The 24,688-nt window shown below is 40.7% G+C and overlaps 2 protein-coding genes across 15 annotated transcripts in view; one reads left to right on the forward strand and one right to left on the reverse strand.

The window, feature by feature from the left end:
• The first annotated feature begins 55 nt into the window (after window positions 1-55).
• PKD2L2 (polycystin 2 like 2, transient receptor potential cation channel) lies at window positions 56-17,451 on the forward strand. Of its 6 annotated transcripts, none has more exons than XM_083798337.1 (14): window positions 56-1,052; window positions 1,164-1,265; window positions 1,565-1,698; window positions 3,070-3,149; window positions 3,991-4,212; window positions 4,881-5,109; window positions 5,610-5,780; window positions 7,314-7,495; window positions 8,776-8,893; window positions 9,640-9,741; window positions 11,090-11,163; window positions 11,262-11,331; window positions 12,123-12,229; window positions 12,710-17,451. In XM_083798337.1, the coding sequence occupies exons 1-14, from the start codon at window positions 1,016-1,018 to the stop codon at window positions 12,825-12,827; spliced, it is 1,746 nt and encodes a 581-aa protein (XP_083654463.1). In that variant the 5' UTR covers window positions 56-1,015; the 3' UTR covers window positions 12,828-17,451. The 6 variants fall into 6 exon arrangements, 4 of the variants coding, with proteins under 4 accessions (XP_083654463.1, XP_083654464.1, XP_083654461.1 ...); XM_083798335.1 differs by having other exon boundaries at window positions 58-1,052; window positions 2,893-3,149; XM_083798336.1 differs by having other exon boundaries at window positions 1,014-1,052; window positions 1,413-1,698; window positions 2,893-3,149.
• Window positions 14,805-24,688, reverse strand: part of FAM13B (family with sequence similarity 13 member B) — a 60,542-nt gene continuing 50,658 nt past the window's right edge. For 7 of the 9 annotated variants that reach the window (XM_083798326.1, XM_083798331.1, XM_083798329.1 and 4 more), the window contains 9 exons: window positions 24,188-24,317; window positions 23,636-23,717; window positions 23,120-23,349; window positions 22,669-22,752; window positions 21,423-21,518; window positions 19,080-19,163; window positions 18,810-18,982; window positions 18,301-18,402; window positions 14,805-17,123 (listed from right to left, as the gene is read on the reverse strand). In XM_083798326.1, coding sequence (XP_083654452.1) covers window positions 17,000-17,123; window positions 18,301-18,402; window positions 18,810-18,982; window positions 19,080-19,163; window positions 21,423-21,518; window positions 22,669-22,752; window positions 23,120-23,349; window positions 23,636-23,717; window positions 24,188-24,317 — 1,105 coding nt within the window. In that variant the 3' untranslated portion in view covers window positions 14,805-16,999. The remainder of the gene's footprint in view (window positions 17,124-18,300; window positions 18,403-18,809; window positions 18,983-19,079; window positions 19,164-21,422; window positions 21,519-22,668; window positions 22,753-23,119; window positions 23,350-23,635; window positions 23,718-24,187; window positions 24,318-24,688) is intronic. The other 2 variants (XM_083798333.1, XM_083798332.1) reach the window with 1 other exon arrangement.

Consider the following 24,688-nt stretch of genomic DNA (forward strand, 5'->3'; position numbering starts at 1 on the left):
CAGCTACAGCTGCCTGGCACTGCATCCAGCCCAGCAAAGCCCAATTCTTACCCTGCTGGCTCTGCAGGGGTTCCTCCTGTTCCTTCCTCCTTCCTTGTCTTCTACCTCCTTAAAGCAACTGCAGCTCTTAGCCCTGAAACACAGCAGTGAGGCATCACCAAGATTTTTCCTTCTTGCATGCCTGATGCAGAAGCTGCACTATATAATACAGCACTGAGGCTGCCACAACTTCCCTTCTTCTAATAAAGGAGCGACTGGGCCTTACACCTCTGTTGACCCTCAACAAGCCCTTGATTTGACTAACTCAATTTCTATGCTGTTATTCACAGCCATCTTGCTCAAAATACCCCCAAAACCATCCCAAAACCTGATTTTGCCAAATTCCAGCAACCTAATCTGAAGGTTTTTCAGCCCTGATCTCTAAAGGCAGATGTGTGAAGACAAATCCAGCCTGAACTCGGCCTGTTGGGGCGCGCAGTACCCCTGCTGCTAGCCAGCTCCCTCAGAGCACCATAAGGAGTGGACAAAATGAGGTCTCGGCCTCACACCACGCGGCTGTGCTGGTCGATAACCCCATATACCTCAGCTGCCCGGCTCCCACCACCACCCTGCTACTCCACCACCTGGGCTGCCAAAGCAGCAATAGCTGCTGTAACCTGCAATAACTTTGCAGCTCTGAGCTCAGCCAACGCCGCTTTCCACCCGTGGGCTCCTCCGGAAGGCAAAAACGCCTCAGTGCTGAGGGAAGGGCACGGTGCCAGAGCCAGACACCAGCACCCCCAGCCCGCAACCATCGCTCAGCGCCCGTCGCCATGGCCGCAGCCCGCGTTCCTGCCGCTCCGGAGGGGCAGAAGGGAAAAGCCGGGGGGCGGCCGGGCGCTCAGCCCGCAGGCAGCCCCGCCGCCGGGACAAGCGGGGCTCTGCGGGAGCCGGTCCCGGAGCGGGAGACGCCGCCCGTTGCGATTCAAACGAGGGGAGCGAGCGCCGGGAGCGGCCCCGGTCCGGCCCGGCCGCCATGGAGGCGGCGGCGGAGCAGAGGCCGAGCGGCGGCGGTGCGTGAGGCGGCCGCGGGCCCTCAGCGCGGGGCTGCCCGACCGGCGGCTCCGGCCTCTCTGGTTTAAAGCTCAGCTTCTGCCTTAACCTCCCCCTCACCCCCCCGTTAGGTGTCACAGAACCCCGGATAAGCTGCAGCGGAGAACTGGAGCTGAAAACGACCCTGCGGGAGCTGGTTGTCTACCTCATTTTCCTTATCACTCTCTGTCTAGGTAAGTCAGCAGGTGAAGGGGGTGACCGCGCCTGCTTACGAGCAATTAATTTGAAGCCTGGCACTGGAGGAGCCGTCCCTCTTCCAGTATGCAAGAGCAGGCGAGGAGAGCGTAGTCATTTAATCCTTACTCCACCTGTCCTTCCAGCCAGAAGCGTTATTTCAGTCAAAATCGCTCCGAGTGTGTTTTCCTAGCACCATGACTGGTGCTGATGATTGAAGAGGGGACAGCGTGCTTAGAAGTTGATGTCAACCTCTTATTTCATCTGTGAGCATCCCCATTTTGCCCTTTCTTCCTAGTGACATTTGGGATGGTGAGCACCAACATGTATTACTTGAACGAAGTGATGTCACGTCTCTTTCTGGAACAGTCTTCTGCTGAAGATCACGGGATTGATTTTGAGAGTATTAGGAACATGGCTGATTTCTGGAAAGTAAGGCTTTCAGTGCAAATATTTTCTTATATATAGCAACCAGGTAAAGAAGCTCCTAGTGTTAATACAGAGTAATAGAGTCTCCTGGTCCACCCAAAATCCCTGCACTAGATGTTGCGGCTTCAGTTGAAGAAAGATAAATAACTTCTTAAAATGTAGAAAGTCAGAGTACAAACTGTAATATTCGTACTTCTGATAAACAGTCTGAATAAACAGTTAAGGAAAACAATAGGTTAACTGCAGCATCAAATTCGGAATGTTAGTTTCAACAAAAATATTTGGGGTTTACAGTTAGACTGATTTTCAGCTGTTTAAAAAAAAAAATGTTAAACCATACTTGGTGTGATTTTCACTGGAGTCACCAGGAGAATATGCTGTCTTGGTTCACCTAGTTTGCTATTATATCACATCTTACTGTGGTTATAATTGCAAAACAGGTATCTCTATTTTCACTACTAGATGAAGGACCTCCCAACATTGCCATTACTGCCCAGCTGATATCCAAAGGGAAAGTTTTTCATCCTACCCTTCCTTAAAAACGGAAATGCCTGGCTATAACAATTCATTGGGAATAATTGTACTCCCTCTTATCATCGTGTCTGTTATTGTTAGTCCATAAAACAGTGAGCCCTTGCTGTACAGTTGTATGCTGATGTACTAAAGCAGTTGTAATACATGTTCCAAACCGTGGGGGCATGTTGTTTTGCCCTCTGGATAATGTTTTTCTCAAGTTCAGTGCTCTTCATCTGCATCTAAGAAACATACAGAAGAAGAGTTTTCAAAGAGCTTCAAAAACAAATACTTTCTTTAGGTTCAGATGACTAAAAGCCTAGTCAGAAATGCGTATTTCAAAACAGATCTTCAGAGAGTAAGATAATGTTAAAACAACATGCAATATTTTTGTGTTTAAACGTGTTTAAAACTCATTTAATGATACTCCAAACAACTGTATGCCGTAGTTCCCCTGAGCAAACCCATTACATATCTCCGATAGAATACAATGTTCACCTATGCACTGCCTCACTTGATAGAGATACTTACATCTTTTCCTTATGAATCCATTCTACTCCCTGTGGAATTCTATCTTAAATTCCCATAAGTAACCTGGGAACCCTGTAAAGATTTGTCTTTTAAAAAGTAGGGTAATAGCGATATTTAAATCTTTTGAATCTTTAATCTCACTTGTATATATAGTTTGCAGAGGGACCCCTCTTGGATGGACTCAGTTGGGACAAATGGTATGGCAACACGACATCAGCCCTTCAGGAAAACACCAGCCATATTTACTATGAGAATTTACTGCTAGGAGTAGCCCAGGTTCGCCAGCTGAAAGTACGCAATAACACCTGTTCCATCTACCCATACTTCCAGAATTTCACAAAAGACTGTTACTCCACGTACCATTATATAGCAGAAGACAAGTCTGACTTTGGTCTAAAGAACGGGTCTGAGTAAGTCATTCTACTTCAGATTTTCTTGTGGCATCTTTTGGATATATATTTATAAGAGATTTTCAGATCTGAAGTACTTTCAGTTGGAACCAGACAGCAAGCACAAAAATGTTTTTGAAAATCTTACTAAATCCTTAATACCGTTATTCTTCAGTAACTTACAATTGTGCATGCCATGAGCTGAGTTTTTCCCTTGTTTACAGTGAGATAAACCATAGATTTGTTTTTATGCCAATACTTAGACAGGAATTTGGCATGGGAAATTTATAGTGGAGAGACAGGAAGAACTGGAAATGGCGAGCCTAGGTCAGCAAAAGTACATGTTAATGGTTCTATTGCCATTAACATCTCCGGAGAAATGCTCAGTTATATGAAGCCTTAATTTAAATCACATGTTTATAAATTAGAATCATGCTAAAGTGTTGTGGAAACAGAGCCAAAAGGCCTGTTTCACACATTGCATTTAGCATTGATTTAACCCAGCGGGAGAATATGTGAACATGCCACAGTAACAATGAACTACAAAAACCAGAGACATTCTTTTTACCTATGAAGATTTTAAGGTAATTAAACTGTCTAGCCCACATTAGGTGAAATCCAGAATCATAAACACTTGCTTTTTTTGTGAATGTACTTAGTAGATAAAGAAATGGGAATATTTTAAGGTCATAAGTCTCATGCTTACTTCTTGTAAATAAAAGTATTATTTAAAGGTCTGACTTAAATGGTCAGTTGCAGATGCAGTGGAACACAAGAACTAACAAGTATAAAATAAAAAGTGAAAGCTTACTTCAGTACAGTTTTCATAGGCTAAGCTGCTTTCTTTTCCTGTTGCTCATAGATGGAAATATACTTCTGCCCGTTCTTTATCCCCATGGTACTGGGGAGCCGCGGGCTTTTACAGTAGTGGAGGATTTATGTTCACCTTACCGAAATCAAAAGAGGAGAGCAGAGAGAAGTTGGAGTTTCTCAGGCAGAATGGTTGGCTCACTAGAGGAACCAGGGTTGTATTTATTGACTTCTCAACATATAACGCTAACGTAAACCTTTTCTGTATAATCAGGTGAGTTCTTACCTTTACTGTGTGTCAAATCCAATTTACTAAGGCATGATGCTTCCTGAAAGACACAAGGAAAGGCTGTTTGCCTCAGGCATATGCAGTCATGTTTCTCAGGCAGTAGCTGGCAAGAGAGTAGTAATTCATTAAAAAAAAATGCAGAAATTCAGTTAGATCAGGGAACAGACCTAGTTCCTTCATTTCCAGTTTTTTAAATGGTTGGTGTCTGTACAGCTGGTTGATACTGTCGGTAGGAATAGATTCCATAGCCTTTTGCAAAGTCAAAATCTAGATTATTCGTACTGTTGTCAGCTATTGGTGGGAAGAGGCTCAGGGTGGGGTAAATACGTCCTTCTGAGACACAGTTTCTGTAAAGACTTAACCAAACAGCAGAGTTTGGGTGTTTGTTTAAATAGATCTGTTGTCCTCATCCTTCACTTCCTTGCAATACTGTTTTCATGGGGAAGTGAGCATCACCCTCAAAAGATCTTGCAGATGTAGGAGTCATCCAGTTTTCCTGTTTTGCACAAATGTTTGGCCCAACTACAGTCTCAGCTGGGTATAATTACTGAAGTAATAATCAATGTTAGACTAGTAAGGGCTGAGACAATTCAAAGGTAACTGAGATAATTTAAGGGTAATAGTAACTAACACCAGTCCCCAATTTTTTCCAGGTTGGTGGTAGAGTTCCCTGCCACCGGGGGTGCTATCACCTCCTCACGTATCTACTCTGTGAAGCTCCTCAGATACATCTCGTTTTATGATTACTTCTTGGCTTCTTGTGAAATCGCCTTCTGCCTCTTTATCGTTACATTCATAATCCAAGAAATGATAGAAATAAAAAAACTGAAAATGGCATATTTCAGAACTGTCTGGAACTGGCTGGATTTGCTGCTGGTAGCGGTGAGCTGCTCCTCGACTCTTCTGTGCTTGCCAGCATAGGCTAGCACTGGGTAGACACCCATCAAGCCAAAACAGCCCGACCCCATTCCTGCTTAGAGTCACTCACCGAAGAGGCCCATCGTGGCTCAGCACACCTCAACTCTTTCCTAACCTTACCATCAAGTTGCTGTGGCTCCACGTCCTTTCCACTCTTCATCCACCTTGTTTGTTTTAGCTGTAATCTCGGCACAGCTGGGAAGCACTAGCACACAACTGTTAGCACAGTAAAATGAGAACGTACACAGTATGTTATATAGTACAAATCCACCACTGTCACAGTACAAGTACAAATAAATTGGCCAGTAAGGTCTCGTATGTACAGTTTACAACCAAATATCTAAAAGGTTCTTCAAATCTCATCAAGGGCCTGCTGAAATCAATGCAGTCTTTCCTGTGCAAAATAAGTCTGAAGAGAAGGGGGTAGCTGGACTTTGGTTTCACTGTCTTCTGCTTTCCTTCAGGTATCCATCCTTGCCATTGGCTTCAATATCTACCGCACCATGGCAGTGTCCCTGCTAATGGAAAAGCTGCTCTCTGCTGAGAATATTTATCCAGACTTCTATTTCCTTGCTTTCTGGCAAATCCTTTATGACAACATGATTGCCGTCAGTGTCTTCTTTGCTTTTATGAAGGTATTGGCTCTTACTCCCTTTCTTGTACTTGAGAATAGCATTTCTAAATTTATTATAAACATTCATTTTTACCTTGCTACAAATGAACTGCAAAGGTGGGGCTAGAATGGGGAATTTTGTTTATAAGATTCCAGAAGTGTTTAAAATTATCTCATTCTCATAAACATGGGTCACACAGATTCCAAGCCCATCTAAAAAAAATTGCGCACATAGGCAGCTGTCTCCACTGGAGCAGCTGGGACACAACCATAGCCAAACAGCCTCCTTAAACTCAGTCTTTTCCTAGTCTCAGTATTATCCAGGTCACAGCCTGACCTATACAAATGGCATGGCTGTAACAGGTGAAGCTATTCATAGTTTTTATAGCTAGAAACTATGAAAACAGTAGCCATTTTATAACTGTTTGTGAAACCAAAATGTATCTGAAATTGATTCAGAAATGCCTTTCGGCCAGGACACCTTTAATTTCATTTTTATTTGCAAGTGGATTTGCTGATCTCCAGAGTAGCAAACCTCCCCAAGATTACAGGCTACTTTTATTCCTAACCAGGTGCTCTGGGACCAAACCAATCTTGCATCATTGCATCCAGTGCCCCTACTACACCAAACCCCAGTGGCCATGACTGAGGCCATCCTTTCACCTGTGCCCAGCACACATCAGTGACTTTAGTTTGGTCAGCCTCTGTGTTCCCAGGGACTGGCTGAAACTTCCCCAAACTTTGCCTGATCTCAGTCTGCTTACAGGCCATCTCTCCAAAGGTATTTATTTGTAAAGCAGCCAGCGCAACGTGGCTGCAGAACAGGAAGGGGAGGTGGTCACATCTGGCAGAAGAGATCGCGCCTTACACTCATGCTCCATACAATTCAAGTTCTTGAACATACTCCACGGGGCTTTCTGGGTTGTGTCATTTGAAAATAACAGGCTTTTGGCCTTCTTCCACCTCCCAGGCCAAGGCTGCATGAAGCGGCTGTTTGGGAGCCCTGGCTGTTAACTGGCTGCGTGGAGTCTTCCTCATTACATCCTTTCTGTACCCCAGTTGCACATTGCCCCGCTTTATCCTCCCGACAAACTCATTACCGTCAATTTGGTAGCACAACTGTGCCTACAATTAACAGCTGCCATTGAACAAGACCTGTGTTCAGGCCTTGTTTCGGGCACAGAGTAATAGAGCTCCTTACCGACTCAGCTCGGCAGGGAATCCTCAGGTGCAGGAGGGTGGCGTGCCTTCAAGTCTCCTTGCCCAGGGTTCCGCTTCTGCCGGAGCTGATTACTCCTATCAGCACCCATCAAAGACCTGGCTACACGCTATCAGCTTTAGAACGTATGCCCTGCAGAATATTCCTTTTCTCCAGAAACACACCCAATCCTTCATACTCCTTATTAACATCTGGTATGCAATTTATTTCCAAGTAAAACTTAACCTATAAATTAGGATTACAGATAACATTCCAGAAGTTCTGTTAAGAAGATGCGAGACATTCTGACACTGCTCCCCTCCCCCCCCCAGTAAAACATGGTCTGTTCTTTTGCAGATATTTAAATATGTGAGCTTTAACAAGACTATGACACAGCTATCCTCCACTTTATCTCGCTGTGCCGGTAACATCTGTGGATTTGCCGTCATGTTCTTCATCATTTTCTTCGCCTACGCACAGTTAGGCTATCTGGTCTTCGGGCCGCAAGTTGAAGACTTTTCTACGTTTCTAAACTGCATGTATGCAATTTTCTGAACTTTTTTTATGCAAAATCCCCAGTTAGTGCAGGTACAGTTTCTGCTAAGCAGAACTTTTAAGAGTACAGGTCTCCAACTCTTAAGCCTATTTTCGTTGAGTAAAACCAATTTTGTTGGCCCTACAAGCTGCTTCCCAAAGCCATCATATGTCCTAAAGAGCCAACAAATACACTAAACAGGTCAGAGAAGTGTGAGAAAGAGAAACTCGGGAGCAGTTCACCCAACAGAGACAGGAGACCGTCTCTGCTGTGAGACCGTCTCACAGCTCTCAACCCAAATTTGCAGTGTGTGAGCAGGCCCCTGGGCAGGCAGGCAGGCCTGGCAACAGGCTGTCTTGTTTTGCCTCTTTCAAAGCAGGGACTTGAAATTACCCAGCAGATGTGCCACTGGGTATGCGGTACAGTCCCCAGCATGAAAACCACATAAATGCTTCAGAGACCCAAGGGCTCAGAGCTCAAGCTGAGCATGTTCAGAAACTGGAATCACAGCTCTTTCAAGAAACCATCCAGCTGCACGGCTGGGAGTCCCTTAATCCCATGCACTGGCTCTGTTGCTTTCTTCCCCCATTTTTTTTCAGCCACTCACCATAGCAACGACATCAGATCAGTCCCAGGTGCCAGCTGGAGCTGATTGCGATGGTCCTTGCACCTTTTGGCAACCTTAACCTGTCACCCAGGGTGCACTGTATTTCAGCCGACAGCCACATTTCTCAGAGAGAACTTTAGAGGGATATCTTCAATGTACTGGATTGTTTGAAAGCAGCTTTTTCATATATAATTAAGGCACTTCTAAAGCAATAAAATAGCTCATTCTGGATCCACTCAAATGCAAAACAGTCCTAAGATGCTGCAGTACGGAGGAATAAATAAATAAATGTCTTACCTAATAATTAAATCCCCTATAGGGGGTCACAGGGGCCTATGCCACTACCTTCTATACAGTCCTGGAACAAAAAGGAAATCTTTTTTTAAAAAATGTAATACCAAGTGGTTTATTCAAAATGAAAGTATTTCCTCATACAAGACATTTTAAAATTCCTTTGCACTTTGAAATTTTCAAGTATATGCTAAATGCCCAATTTATCATTGCAGTGTAATACTGGCTTCCTTTTTGATTGCAGTGACTACAGTAATAGCAAATCAGTCTCAATTAGATCTGATTGATCTTGGGTTTTGTTTGTTTGTTTGCTAAAATAATGCTTAAAATACTTCTCTTTAAGAGAAGCCAGTCAACCTCAGTCTTGTGCTTTTTTTTCCTCCCAGCTTTTCGCAGTTTCGTATTGTGCTGGGAGATTTTAATTTTCAAACCATAGAAGTAAACAGCATCCTTGGACCTATTTACTTCATCTCATTTGTATTCTTTGTGTTCTTCATATTGCTGGTAGGTAAAAACACTCACTTTTGTATAAGCAGTAGAGAAGAACTGCTAGGTTCTGTTGCGTAGCACTCTGAGGCAGCCTTTTCCACCCAAAGACGACACTGTGGCCTTTAACAGCAGACTCGCCTCTGCCCATCACTACACCTGGGCAGAAAGACAGTCCGAACTCCTTTGCACGAGTTCCCAGCTAGCAAGGCATTTCACAGCTCTGCCTCCCTCCAAAGAGCCACAAAAGGGGCTTTTGCACCATGGAACGAGGATGTTGCACCTTTCACTATACTGCACCATCAATTTCGTGAGATTTTAATTTCTGAAAACTTCATTGAGAGTTCTTGAAAATTGCATGATTTCAGCCTTGTCCAGTGGGAAGGTTAAAGAGAGACTTTGGTGGCACTCTGTAGTTGCAAGGTTTCTCGATCAGTTGGATTGGTGCTTTCATTAGTTAGTTCTGATTGTAAAACCATCTGAAAAAGGTGCAATATAATACAAAGAAAACTGTCACTTCCAAGGAACTGGGCCATTTAGCCGATACTAAACATGGGAAATAAGAGATTCCTCTCCCAAAATAGCCCCTAAAACCCCAAGGTTCTCAGAGAATTTAAATGCATGAGAAGGATGCCTGCACGCAGCAAAGCTCCTCCAGTCCCATTAGTTCCATGCCCTAGCATTGAACAGCCCCCAAAACAACAGGACCAGCATAACAAACACGGTTTCCAGAAAAAATACCTAACTGCCTCCTTCCTGTGCAGAACGTGTTTTTGGCTATTATAAACGACACCTATTCAGAAGTCCGAGCAGATTTTGCAGGGATACCCAGTCAAGAAATCCACATCAAAGACCTCATCAGACAGGTAAGTAAATGCTTCTGTAACTACCTCATTTAAATAGATACTAGAGGGGGAATTCTATGCTACATCAGTAGCAAAGAACCTTAAACAGCTGAGCCATAACTATTTAAGAATACCCAATGGCTGATTTTTTACTTTCAGCAAATAATTAACAGATATAACCTTCTATCAAACCCACAGGAGCTCTTAATGATTATTATTGATACAAGTAGCACACAAATTAGGGTGCAAAGAGCCTACCTTTACTTCACCCTTTCAAAAACAGTATTTAAGACCAGCCTGGTTTGTGGTATTTCGTGAGACCAACTTTCTTCAGAGCTTACTGTTGCTGTTCTTCCCAGCCGAGAAACTGATGATCTTCTCTGCATGCAAGTTTAGGGATATTGCCAAGCGTAACTGAGGCAAAGGGGCCTCACACCAAAAGCGCTTGTAAGGATGTAAACCTTAACGGAAGAGCAACGAGGCCTGTCTGTACTGGTGTAACTATATGAGAGAAGATGATCAGGGAAAGGGAATTACAACGCTTCTTGAGTCAGGGCAGTCAAATGCAGTCAGTTAAAAGCCACGGAAAACTTTGAAATAAGCTGCTGGGACAGACTGGAAAGACAAATAGAAATACGTACCTTTAAAATCCCACAGTTCAGACCATTTTTATGTGCCAGAAAGGAGCACAAAAGGGCAACAAATCTTTTCCCAACTTTTCAGTTCAATTTGAAATTGTGATCTCCTTTCCTGCTAAGGAGGCTGCACACAGTTCTGTTGCTGGGACACGTCAGTACCTCCACCTAGAAACCAGCCTTTAACTGGGAAATGCAGCATCACCAGTAAGACTGAAATACACACGGGATGAAAAACCTACCCATTCGGGCCACGTTTCTCCAGGCTGGCTGACATTGGTCGCTCTGTAGAGGAAGGCTGGCAGCATTATCTACTTGAAATTTTCCTGTAGGATTTTACACATGTTGTGGACACAAATTACTTGGCTTCTACAAAGCATAGCCTTTCACACAGCCAGTCCGGTCAGCAACAGCACAGCTTAGTTTCCTCCACCCAACCTTATTCCCCTACTAATCCTGGTCTAAGTTAAGATTAAATTGTATATACCAGAAAATCAAAACCCTCATTGGATTTGGTTGGATATTACCTTCAAGGATTTCACGACAAATTTGAGATATAGCAGATAAGTTTCCCTGAGCTAAGGGAACCAAGAAAGCAGTAAGGATGGTGGGGTTTCTTTTTGATTGCCAAGGCAATCACACGCGTGTTTTGTTCCTTGTGTCCAAGTCCTTGTATGGAGGTGTCTGGTGAAATACAAGCCAATTAACATGCTCAACATTCTGTCTGTGCTCAGAGTTGCAATAAGACCCTTGTCAAGCTCAAACTGAAGAAACCAGAGATGGGTTCAGGAGATGAGAACCTGAAAAGGTAGGACCTCAACCCAGACTTCAGCATTTACTCCCTGGACCTAGAACAGACCTATTCTCACACAACTTCTGTCTCTTCTTATTTGTGTGAATGAGAAGCAAGGAATTTTCATCCACTAAAAGAAAGGATATTTCCAAGCCTTCCAAAAGAGGCAGCAGTAACGAAAAGGTAGGCTTTATTTTTTCCTGTACTCTTACAAACTGGATGTATATATTTCAAAAGCTGATTAATGCCAGAGGAGTCACAGTTGTCCCCACTGTTACTTACAAAATCTATTTCTCCACAGAAAACTTTTTAACATGATAGGAATAACAAAAGCTAGAGCTGTAAATAAATAAAAACTGCTAGCTATGCCCCAAGCTTTAAATGAAAGCTTGTTTGGGCTCTGTTCAGACAAGGTCATGAAATACAAGAGCAGAGCTGGCAGTAGTTCCAGGTCAGTGTCTTAGCAGTGTTATGAAGTTGTGAGCTGGGCATTTGCCCAAATGTTAAACTAAAACAGATGTATGGAAAAAGACATATTTTAGAGCAGTTTGTCAGGTCATGGGCTGCATTTGCAGCAAGAATCACTGTAGCTTCCACTGGCTTTACAAAAAGGTTTCCAACAGTCCTTGGTAGACCCATATCCGGGGTAAAGCCAGTGCAAGTGCTTCTAAAACATCTTAGAAAGGAAAAAAAAAATCTACAAGAAAGGGGAAGTCCAACAGCTAGCTGTAAACGCTACTCCAAATAGTGCTTGTGGTCTCTCGCTTCTTACATCCTGTCTTTTTCAAAGAGCCAGAAGGAAAATTACTCTCAGACGGAGAGAGTACATTCTTCTCCCCAAAAATGCATACATCTTTTCCTCCTCATGCATGCCCCCCCGCATAAGTGACACACTGATACACTAACAGGTACCCAGGTAAACAGTGTTGGCTTTTTCTGATTTTTTTTTTAATCCCTCTGGTTTGGAATATAAGTCGAAGTTACGGAAAGGGAGAAAGCATCATCACAGGATTCCACCTACTGACAACGCTGACTCAGGCGCCGCTTCTCAGAGCTATGTCTCCCCTGCAGAATTTCAGCGGTAAGTGTCTGTGAGAGCCTGTTCTTTGAAGTCTTATTCCCATCCCTAGGCAGTTGCAGCAGCCCTGACTTGAATTAGCTAAAACCCTCACAGAGTGGCAACTTGAGAGACACAAGATCAACACAAAGTCAGCGATCTTAAGATACTATTTTAAGTGCTCTTACACTGGCTGACAACAGCTGCCCTCAAAGAGGGAAGAAGATGGAAACAGAAAGGACATTTAGTAGAACAGTTTGTAAGAGCATTAGTCAAGAATGAGGTGGGAAGAGAATTTAAAATACTACCGCTCTTCCAGTACATCTCTTTATGGCCGCCCAGAGAGGGTAGACAAAGACTGTAAGGACTTGTGCTTGTGGTGGGGTATTTCGGGACTTAAGACTCTCTGCAGCCAACACAGTGCAAGTAAGCAAACAGGAAGGTTACAAATACAAGTTCAAGAGGAGCCCATCTCAAGGATTTGTTGCTGTATGTGTGTCCTAGGCTCCTCAAATATACAGCTGAGTTGGAGGAGGAATTAAACAACGCTAATGTAAAACTCAACAGAATTATGAAAAGCATGCAACAGCTGAAGGAATCTTCAGGCAAGACAGAAGAGTAAAATGGCTTAGCTCATCTGGTAACAGAGATGGCTTTATTCTTCATACAGTTGAAATTCAAAGTCAAGAGAGAGCAATTCTTCCCCTGACACCTTTTTATATATTTCTGGATAAAAGATGCAGAAATGTTAATAAAGGTATATCATTGATACTTCACAGTCTTATCTGTGAGTTTCAGCTAAGTTCTTCAACCCTGAGAAGAACTCACCACCCTTAACAGCGTTCTGTATAGGAATCCCTACAAATTCCTTAATGCTATTTATTCTCTGCCTCGTGTTGTGAGACACAGACATAAGCTAGCTGCTCTTGTAGCTAAGAGAGGTGATAGTGAGCAATGACATCTTCCTGGGCCCACTTCGTATAATTCAATCTCTAGCTACGTGGCCCAACGTAATCCTCAATTGCCAAGTACAGTCCAGCACTGCTCCTCAGCCCAGACTTCCCTGGACCACTTACATACACTAGTGCACCTGCTGGCAATGTTAATGCTTCTTTCTCAAAAAAAAATCTTGTTCCGGTCACCCACTGTTTCCAGAACAGGTTCGTTTTTCCCCTGAAGGCAAAATTCTTCTTTCAGGAAAAAACAAACACATGAACAACAACAAAACCCTTATCTGGTCCAGGGCTTAATAGCTGGAACCACTAGAGGGCGATTTCCTTTCAACCTGAACTCTCAGAACATTTATTCCTAAATCCATCACTACACATAGCCTCAGAAACAAGGTGTTATGTTCAAGCCAGAAACTGTCTACTCATATGTAGCTGTTAGTATTTGTTCTTTGTTGGGACTTTGCCACAGGAAGAAATAAAACAGAAGGAATAAAATGTGTCCAAACAGCATCTGAGCATGCTGTTAGCACCTGAGGTCATCACTAGGCTTCAACACCCCACCTGCACTACACAGCCTCTGCATGCAGTTCTTCAGCTGTACGTCTCAGCTAGTGCATAACATGCAAAGCCTAACCTCCAAAGTATCCTGAAACTTGTATGAACCCTACAAAGATTTGTAATATTATAAAGACGAACTTACATCTTGCAGAGCAAGCTACTAATCACACTGTGGAGGATCTGTATCACGGGCAAGGGAACAGAGAGCCATTTAAAAGGGACCAGAAAGAGATTAGCTGAGCCCAGTAGCACAAGGCAGCAGCCTTGCACTGCCTTCCTTGTTCCCTCAACTTCCTAGTTGTTTTTCCCATTTTACCTGCAATGCTACACATCCACGAGCAGAATCTTCAGTTCTTCTATCACCTGCCAGGCCTTACACTGAAGAAAGGTACGGTTACACAAACTACAAGTCAGTTTGAAATACCTCAATCACCTTTAATACGATTTTACACCAACATACTATGAATAATCCATTTGTCCAGAGGAAAAGCATCCTCTTGGGTTTACAGAAATATATGCACAATTACAGGGTTTGCTGGCCACTGATACTGATTTTAAGGCTAAGAGATAATTACAGATACAAAGGCACAATCAAATACTGCTCGTCAGCTGCAGGTGTATTCAAAAGCAGTGAATTAATTAGCACAGTAATGGCTGAATCAGCTCTCTGCCCTGTCTCCTCCCACAGTTGCTACCGTTGGAGTAGACATGAGCAAGACTCACACTTTGCTCCTGCATCATCACACACCAGGCTGGCACCCTAGCAGGAACTGAAGCCCCCATCATACAATCCATCGAGCTGTCAGTTCAGGACCCGATCTGGTCACTCTCCTGCTGTCTCTGCTGAGAGGCACAGGCTTAAGAAGCAAAATAAAACTTAAGCTACTGCAGCTTCATCGAGGGCTGTCTCGGCACCAGAGCTGCCACCAGTTCTGGTGGCTCTGCTGGCATGCTGTGGAACTCAGCCCTGCCTGAGCAACAATCTGAAACTAAAAAAAAAAAGAAGAAAAAAATGGGAATGCTAACGAACTCAGCACTTGTTTTTAAGGTGGGGGGGTGAAAGCACAAGAAGAAACAAAGATATATGACAATAAAGGTTAAGGTACTTTTATTATAAAAGTCTATACAATGAGCACCAGACATAGCAATGCAATTACATCTGGTTTAGTTATATATATATTCCATATCTATATATCCATATAGATATATAGGTTTTGCTTTTACCAAAGTAAAACTGTAATATCACAAAATGCCTAGTTCTACCATTTATTTATTGCTCAACAAGGATGGCACAAAACACACTCATAGCATAACTGTTGCCATGCTTATCTACTATACTGAATAAACAGCCAAACACTGCATAACAAACACAAAGCAGCTGTTAATTCTGAATTGGAACCAGTCTGATCACTCACTCACTTATAAAAATATTGGAATCATATAGATTTAAGCATTATAAAGGAGGAATATATTATTTAAAACATTTAAATAGTGCATATTGACATTCTGCATGTGGTATATAAAACACAAACATTCATGTACAACACTATACAGTACACATTAGTTTCAATGTTTGGATACACCCGTGTCTGCAGACTGATAGAAAAGTAACTGAAGTGTACATTGCACAATGAAACTGAATAAATTGATAAATGGTCTCGAGACTAGTTTAACCTCATTATTCTCTAAGGTCCCAGATCATTTTGCTGTTTAAAAAAAAAAGGCATACCACCAGTGCTCAATAGTTTTAGTGCTTTTTTTTCTGAATTCCAAAATTACATGCCTACAAGCAGAGTAAAACAAAACGGGAAGTATTCTACAATACTCAGATGAAATCTGAGCACTGAAACCCCTACTTTCGATCTATTTCATATGCTTCATGGCAGAATAGCAAGTCTATGAGGTTACATGCTAGCCACTTTTTTCTTTGTGAGAAAGTTCATTTTTGGTCTTTCATAAAGCAGTGTGAGTAATAGTTATGTTGACATCAGCCAGTCATAAAAACATGCAGTGAGAGGAGGTGCATGCAAAACATGGCCACAATCAAACTGATACACTGAAGAAAAAATTGAGAAAGCACCAGATAAAATTAACACTTAGATTTTGCCAGATCAAAAACAGCTGCTGATGGCTGCTGCAGAGCAAAAAGCTAGCTAAATCATCATTCAGCACAGCAGATGTGATGCTCAAAACATTATTTAGTTTCATCTCTGAAGCTAAATCATGCAAGGCCCATAAACTGTTTTGCTTACATCATAAGAGTTAGATAACTTATTTTTATTTTCCAACTGTAAAACAAAACTGTGATAAACAGCAGTAACTTCTTCACTCAAAACCATCAGTTCACCCTGTGGTGCGCATGAACTACGCTGATTTTAGCCCTTGATACCATACTTGTTCCAGGTAGAGTGGATTTTTAACTGACCTAAGCCAGCTCTTTTCTGCTAGAGCTACGCAAGTCTGAGCAACATCAGATTTCCCACACACTGAAATGTTCATCCTGTTCCTCAATATCTTCTGAAAGTGGAGATGCAATATCCAATTCAGACAAAACACTATGTCACCACTAGCTGATAAACAATAACCAATAGAATGAACGACAGTAACTAACGTAAGTCCTGTAGGCAGCATGTGATATAATTTTCAGTTTTCCAAGTTTTAGAAGACACTAAGTAAGGTCACTTTCTTGTTTGTCCACTGTAATCTTTATCAAGGAGGAAACGTGACCACTAACAAGCAAAATCCACAGATAGTAATTATTACTGTTATAGATGCAATTTACTAAAACTTAAAGTTGTTCCACAGCAGTTCTTTGGAAGGAATTTCAGGCTGGTTTTTAAACGATCCTGGAAAAAGAGCTGCATTTTTAATTTGCTGACTTCTTTCCCACCCTACAATAAAATAGGCAACAGGAGTAGTTCAGTGTAGCATTACGGTTTAAATAATTTCTTCTATAATGCAAAAGCTTAGTAACAACAAAAGTCTCTGAGTTCTTGAATGCTAAATAACAAAATGCTACAGTTGTTTTGGAACAAGATGAATGCATCTAATACAAAAACGTTGATGGAAATTGTGTTTGCTAAAGTTGGATAGCGCAGTCTCAAACTTACAAATCTTATTTGCTCTCTAGACAGGACCTACTTACCGCTCAAACATGTTATAGTGGCACCACAATAAAGTGCACAAACTGGATTCTTTCAACAGTGCATGACAAATGAACATAAGCACCCGATAAGTACAGTGGTAGCATACGGAAACGTTTTTCAATGTTCTGGAGGAACGCAAGTTAAATTGATTTTGAAGAATCTTGTTTGCTGATTAGGACTTCTAACAGCCTAAGTTTGGCTTTAATTTTCTTGTACTCCCTGTACTCCTCAAGCATTGGAACACGATCTTCTTTCTGTACATTCCTGTAAAAAGAAGCACACCTAAGTTTCAAGAAAACCCTCCACGATGCAGCAAGTCAAACACAAGAGCAGCCACGTGCAGTTATCTTAGGACAGAAAAACATTGTTGTCAGGCAATTCACCAATAATAGACTGTCATATTTTAGTTCCTTGCACTTAAAATTGCCATCACCTAAAAAAACTGAATGGAAAGCCCAGCAGCATTTATTCGGTGCAACCATTGCAGCACAGTTTATAAATCAATCATTTTCCTAAGTTGTTCTGGACTTCTTATTAACAGGATATGAAGATTTCAGATGCTGTGTATATGTTAAACAAAAAGACAAATAAATTTATCTCCATTTTCACTCTATGTAGACTGACCCACAAATTGATAGCAAAATATTAGTCTTATTTAAGACTGGATTATAATAAGTTAGTCATTAATATGTCTTCCTTTTTATATGAACTCTTCATTATTAACCTCATTATTTGCCATTAAAGTCAAAAGGAGTTATGTCCCAATTTCAGCAAGTGTACAACGAAGCCCTGTCAGCCGAATTTGTATGACTAATGGTCCGGGAGTTTATAGTTACAAAAGAAATACAATAGAAAGTGTAGTTAAATGGGTCAAGAAAATGATTGACCTCTTAGCACGTTGTTATTTTTGTTCATTATTATGATACACCTTGAAAAATCTCCTACAGCATGAACAGGGAAACAGTTCAGTTGAACTCATAACACATTCAAATAAGAAGCCTAAAAGAACAATACAGGAAAGAGTAAAAGTGATACACCCCTGTAGTGTTGAAGCAAATACCCACTGTCTGGACTAACTTGCTGGAAAAAAGAGACAAATAGTTGTTTCTTGGGCAGGGAAGTTTGCCTGTGTATCTGCGTTTGGTTGGTTTTGTTTGTTAATAAAAATACTTCTAAAGAAATATTTAAAGAAATTGTATTTTTAATAAAAAAATATTTTCCTTGTTATGCTTTACAGACTGTAATAGAGGAAACAAAACTCTAGAGCAGGCTTCCTCCACTATTGAAAATACCCAAGAATGTTACCTCCTTCGAGATATTATTCATAGTAAAGATTAAAACAGATCAGATTCTATTTGGTAAAATTCATATAAAAAGCTGAAGAAACACTTGGCTACAAAACAAAGCTGCTGTCCCACATGTACTTTTATGCTAAACAAACCTTCCATTCTGCTGATAAAACTCCTCTTCAAATTCTCGTAATGTCTTGCGTAGCTTCTTTTTTTCAGCTCTGGCCTTCCACAGTTGCTCCAATAATTCAGGCCTAAAAAGAAAAATATTGTTGGCCATAAAATAAGGTTTAGATTCTTCAAAGCATATTCAGAAACAACTGAGCTAACTAAACTAATACTAAATTTATCTTGCTTATAAGGAATACGGTATCTGATCGTGAAATATTGAGAACAAACTAGTAGTTAATAAAAGGGTATAAATTTTCTGCTGTCTACACAGCTCAAGTGGGTTGAAGAAGATTTAGAAATACTAAACAATTCACTAAACACAAAAAGATCTTAGGCATGTCAGAGGAAAGAATGCTCATTCAAGCCAAACACCTCCTGAGAAATGCTGAACACGTCAATCCTTTCCACACATCATCAAATTTGGTATCATGACTAAGTGCAATCAGTACAACTTCTGTAGTAGAATTAGTCATTTCTTATTTATACACACATAGAAGCAGCTCGGGTACTTGACAGCCTAAGGTCTCGGGTCAGTTTCTCTTGACCATCTTCAACATCAGACTCTGAGTTCTCCACTGGGCTTAAAACAGACTGTGTTTGGGCAGCAGTTTTTAAGATATCATTCAGGTCCGCGGACAAACCATCACTTTCCTCCTCTTCTTCCTGAAAGTCAAAGCAGAAATCAAAGTAAGAAACACTTCAGTTCCCTATTACAAGTGCTTGGCAATACATTTTTTTAAAATGTATTTATTGTACACACCTTAATTTCTTCAAAAAAATGTGCAGTTTCACCTTCAATAATAGGCTGTAACACCTGCCCCCGCCTCTTGGTTGATGGTGAACCCTGCAATATTACAAGTTCGATTATGTGCAATTAGACATTAAATGCTGGTCAGTTTTGTTCAAGTTGCGTAACACTTAAAGGTGGTACTTCTTTCAGAAAAAGGAGACTGCAAACAGATTTACAGAGCACAAACAAAACAAGCTTAAAGACCAAACGGCCAAGATGCCCAAAGTGTCCTTGAAACAGAAGAAAATGTTGTAGCTTGTAATTTATGTAAAAGCAGCTGAAACAGTAGCACTCTCTGAATTTTCAATAAAAAACACTCTACATGTTTTGTATAAAATTTGTAAAGATCAAATTCATATTCACTCTTGTTCCTCCCAAACCATAGGCAGATTACAAAAATGAAGTTATATAAGGCCAGAGACATTTCGTATGTTCTGCCATGCACGCAGCAGGAATAATTCTGCCAGCTTCTCTTTCTAGACTACCTGAAGCCCAACAATTGGAAGTGCTACACCAAAGTCATCTATTACTACCTCAGAGTCAATATCCTTTGAACTTCAGCCAGAACAGGTATCATTGTGATATACAGGTGTTGCTGTTAGCAGCCCGTTACACACATGCTGTTATGCTCTGCTCATCCATTATCCCTCGACAGCATAAACACTTTCAACAGATAGACTATTTGAACAGGAGGAAGGTGAAACATGAAAGCCACACGGACAATGACCTGTCAAAGAACTTCAATTAGAGGAGCTTCCTGCCTCTTCGAACAATGCCATACAGGCTTCAGCGTATGTGATTAGTATACCACGATACCTTAACAGGTATCTCATGAAAGTAGTTGTCATATAATCCAAAAAGCAATTCTTGAAATATCTGGCATAGAATACAGCCTACCTAGAAGCTACCTCTGAACAATCCTTGGTAATTAGAAAGTTCCACTCGTCTTTCTTACAGATTTCAAAAGCAGAGGCCTGTGAAATGTTGTGCCTGTTGCCTACAGCACAGAACAGGAATTATGTTACTAAGGGCTCTTCTGAATTTAAAATCCTCTTGGCTGGATATCACCCATCCCTTTGTTTCACAACGTTAAAAAAAAAAAAGACATTGATATTCATAAGGCTACTGGCAACATGAAACATCTCAACTGAAGAGTCAAATTTTTGAGGTGAGAAATGAGATAAAACCCAACCAGTCAAGGACACCAATAAACAACCTGTGTCTCACCAGTGCTGGAGAAAGATTTAAGAGCAAATTCTGCGTGTACAGAATTCAGAAAGGGCTACTGACTTAACATTGCCCTTAAAATGAAACAGGACTGCCATGTAAATCGTTTGTCTATAAAATCAGCTACTCAAAATGTATATGGAAAAAAGGAACAATCTTGAGATGTTTTTTGTTTTCAATCTCAATATTCTTCAGCTTAAAGTGAGTAGCTAAGAACAGACAGAGTCAACGTAGACTGTAGATTAAGTTGCTGCTGAGTAAGCCACTGCCCAGTTACATAAATCTGATAGACGACTGTTTATATGTAAAGAGATTATCTCATGTCAGCTATGCAGTTCCTTCCTTCTAAAAGGGTCAAACGGCTCATATCAAAACTATGTTTTGTTCCAAGTCTGGGTCAGCATTGCAAGATTTTGATCATAGTTCCTGAAGAACAGACATCTAGCTGGTTGTCATTCCACAACTGCCTTACAGATCATGATAAAAAAGGTTTTATCAATCTCCTTGCACAACACGGACACTTTTCTTCCTCATCACTTACAAGAGGGGAAAGAAAGAAAAGAAAGAGCACTACAAGCTAGAAGGAAATGAAGTGAAGACACAATGAAAGCGCAGATGTTGTACAGATGCTGCAGACATTGGTAACAGATCTCACACTAGGGAAACAAAAAGGAATGGAATGGTTCCTGCGGCCATCCTATTGCTCATGCCTCTGGTAACACTAATCTGTACTACAGAAGAGAGGCAAACTTCATCGCAACTGGTGTTACTATTCCTTGGAGAACTAGAAGTACAATATGTACTGTGGATCTATACCTAGCACAGTGCCTTGAGAACGTCATCCAAGGAAAGTTGTAACAGCTTATTTACTTCCACTGGGAACCATTTACTTCCTCAGAGCTGTCAAGGTCACAGATAGCTTTGAACTGCGCTGCTCTCAGCAGTAAATCAAATGCCTCAAATACAATGACATCATCTCATATCTTCCAAAAGAAAGATGTGTTTTATGGAACAGTATTCCTAGCTTTTCTAAAGCCAGACTAACACTTGAAAAGTGGAAAAACATAAATAGCATGTTTTACTCACAAGAATAGGAGTAATGCTTGCTCTAGTTAACATTTGTTTTACAAGTCTGTATCTGTCATAAAGTGGCTTCACAATATGTCTTTCTTCTCTAGTAACCTAAAGGCAGAGAAACCACAGAATTAATTATACACCAGTCACTCAGTAATATACAAAAGCAAACACAAAGTGGTATGCTTCTCATGCCAGGCCACAAATTCCAATTAGGAACATAAAACTAGTTTAAACTGTGTGTATGAAATGGGATTTATGGAGAGAAAGGGAAATTAGAAGGTGCTTCCCCCCCTCCCCGTCTCTTTTCTCACTTTAACCTTCTTCCTGAAAAATATAGAGTTACGACTTCCTAAAAGTTAGGGGAACTTAAAGAGAAGCAGACCCTCTAAAGACCTGTAGAAAAAAGGAAAAAAGGGACCAAGAACCACAGAAGACTGTGTAACTAGCAATGATGGTTACTCTACAGAAGTGACAGGGGAAAAAAAGATGAAATTATAGAGAGATTTTATCTGATACCTGATTTCACTCTTATTTCTTGGCCACTATGTTTACTAACATAATAAATCTTGAAGGTTATCATCAGCACTTACTGGCATTTTCTAAGGTGATTCCAAGTCCAGTGCCAGTATCACTAATACCATCATTCTTCCTTGGTTTTCAGCACTGAAAGGCTTGTTCAGATACATATATGGTGGTGCTGATTATAAAGTTAGTGCGCCAAGTCCAGAAGGCTAATAGAATAGTAACTGGAAAGATCTTGCAATTGGACTAGTGATGCTGATCAATGCCCATGATTCAAAAACCCAGAATTTTTGGCACTAATTGCTGGTCACTTCCTCTAACTTCCATATCTCCAATTATATAAGATACGTGCCACATAGTTTAGAAAAAAAGTGCCTCAGCATTTTTAGTTTTGTGAAATCCAGAATAACCTTTCAGGAGTTTTCCTGGAAATTCAACAGTGCCATTATTTAGTTCGTTAAAGATTTCTCTTTGTTTCACAAGCATTGCACCAAACTATACCAATCACTTTGCAAAATCCTAAAACCTACTGATCTGCAGAAAAAGGCCTAGGTAATGAATCAATACCTACATTCTAACTTTCAGAAGTGCAGTAATTTCCTCTGATGGCAACATGGAAACTGTCAGATAACTTTGTGTTTGGGAAAAAAGCACCATTAAATTCTGGTATTACTCCTGCACAAGAATTACTGTTATTTAAGTGCACAGCTTGATGAAGTAAACCAAGTATTACCGGTCGTCCATGTTGACTTTCATAATACAGGAGACTTTTCTGGAGGGATGTTTTCTCTTCTACCAAATGGTCCTTTGTCATTTTCTGTCAGAAGAATAGTTCACGTTAATCAAACACAAGCCACTTCAACAGTTGTTCTACAGGTGGTATCAGCAATACATGTGCCTTCACCAAACTTAGCTTAGTTACGAGCATAATGTCCTATCTTAATCCATTCAAATTTGTCCAATATTGTCAGTAAGTACTTGTAAATATTTTAATAAAGACTGAGCAAGGAAAATGTGGTTTATCTTGATCATTTCCCTACAGAGTCTGAAATGGGAGAGCTTGGGAAAGTGCTGCTAATAAAGGCACCTTTTTGTTGATGAAACGATATCTAAACCATCTGACCGTACTCTCTGTCCCTCCCTTGTTTTCTTAGAAATGGCCAAACCATAACCTTCATGTTTACCTTTATATCTTCTGGCAAACATCTCTCAACTCGTTTTTCCTTTAATCTTTTCAAAATGAGTTCAAGCGTAGCTTCCTTGGTGGGCTTCTTCTCTTTCTGCACAACACGCATCTCATCTCCATTTTCTTCATCCTCTTGGTCAAGAGAAGAACCAAAACTTTTTGGAAGAGTGTTACTCCGTGGACGTGTTTGAGGTATGAATTCTCCATCTGAGCTCTTCTGCTTTGCATCTGAAAATAGAAAAAAATATTTAATCCAAAGGTTTAAAAGAACTTAAGTCCCTCAGTTGGTTGAACTGCAAACCAAGGAACACAGAAGTTTGCATGGGCAAAGTTTCTCTTCTAAAAATAAAGCCAAAAGAATAATTTGGTTTTGCTTCTGCAATAAAATAAGTCAGAATCTAGAAATTAAAGATTTTTACTGTCCTGTGGAATTCTGCTGAATGACTTAGCACTTCAATTTCAGTCACGTAGATAATTTGTGTTTGTACAAAACCAAAAGTATAGCATCCCTTACCTTTTATTTGCTTTCTTAATTTGGTAAGGTCAGTCATCCATTTTAAAACTTTAGGATTGGCTGCAATATCACTATAGGAGGGCTGAAAAATAATACAAACAAAGTTTTATGTAGACAAGCACATTAAAGCTTGTTTATAAACATTTCATACAAGATTTGGCAATATTTATGACAGCAAAGGTGACTAGTAACATGGATGCCACTCTTAGAACATGGTAAGATCTCAGTGCCAACTTAATGAACAACACTTGTGAAAATAAGGTTGAAGCAAAATATCAGAGGCTGAACCAGAGTAGTACAGACACTTTTGTCTCCATGCCTCATCAGATATCCCTTCAGTCAGATTGAATGTCACTGCCCTTCTCTGGGCTCAGGCATTACGGCATGTTTTCTAATATTGCTGTTGTTCGGTTCACTTTTGTAAACAGCAGCATATAACAAGATTATTCTCATTTGCGAACTCTCAGTGTTGCTCAGTGATGAAATACAAGAAGTACCTTAGCTCTACCGTGCAGTCGTTTGTCCTGAATAAAAACAGAAGTGGCAACTTACCTTACTGTTTTTCTCTTTTTCAAATTGTTCTTCAAATTGCTTTATTTTTTTCTGTAATTTCTTGACAAGCTGATAAGGCGTCTTGTCTTCCCTTTTGTCATCTTTTGAGCTGAAGGATGCTCTTCGTGTTCTGTATTAAAAACATTTTAAAATGTCATTTAAAATAATTAAACCAGTGCAAACAACTGTATATTTGAGTAGCAGGTGACTAATTTCTGTATTTTTTCCTCCAGTTCATAATCCATTCTTCTCAGGTTTTCAGTCAGAGATGTTTACCTACTGAATCAAAATGCTATCATCCACTGCCTTCAAACATGATGTATTATTTTCTCCTCTCTAGTTTCAATAATACCCCTAACAGAAATAGCTCTTTGGTGAAAAACAGCATTTGAAATTCACGTGTAATAAGCATTTTAGCCACCACAAAGATCTTAACTGTTTTAATGACAACGTAACTGACAGTACATTAGTTTATCTAAATTACCTAGATTATCAGTACTT

This window comes from Anser anser, assembly GCF_964211835.1.
Source record: "Anser anser genome assembly, chromosome: 14".
Taxonomy (NCBI): domain Eukaryota; kingdom Metazoa; phylum Chordata; class Aves; order Anseriformes; family Anatidae; genus Anser; species Anser anser.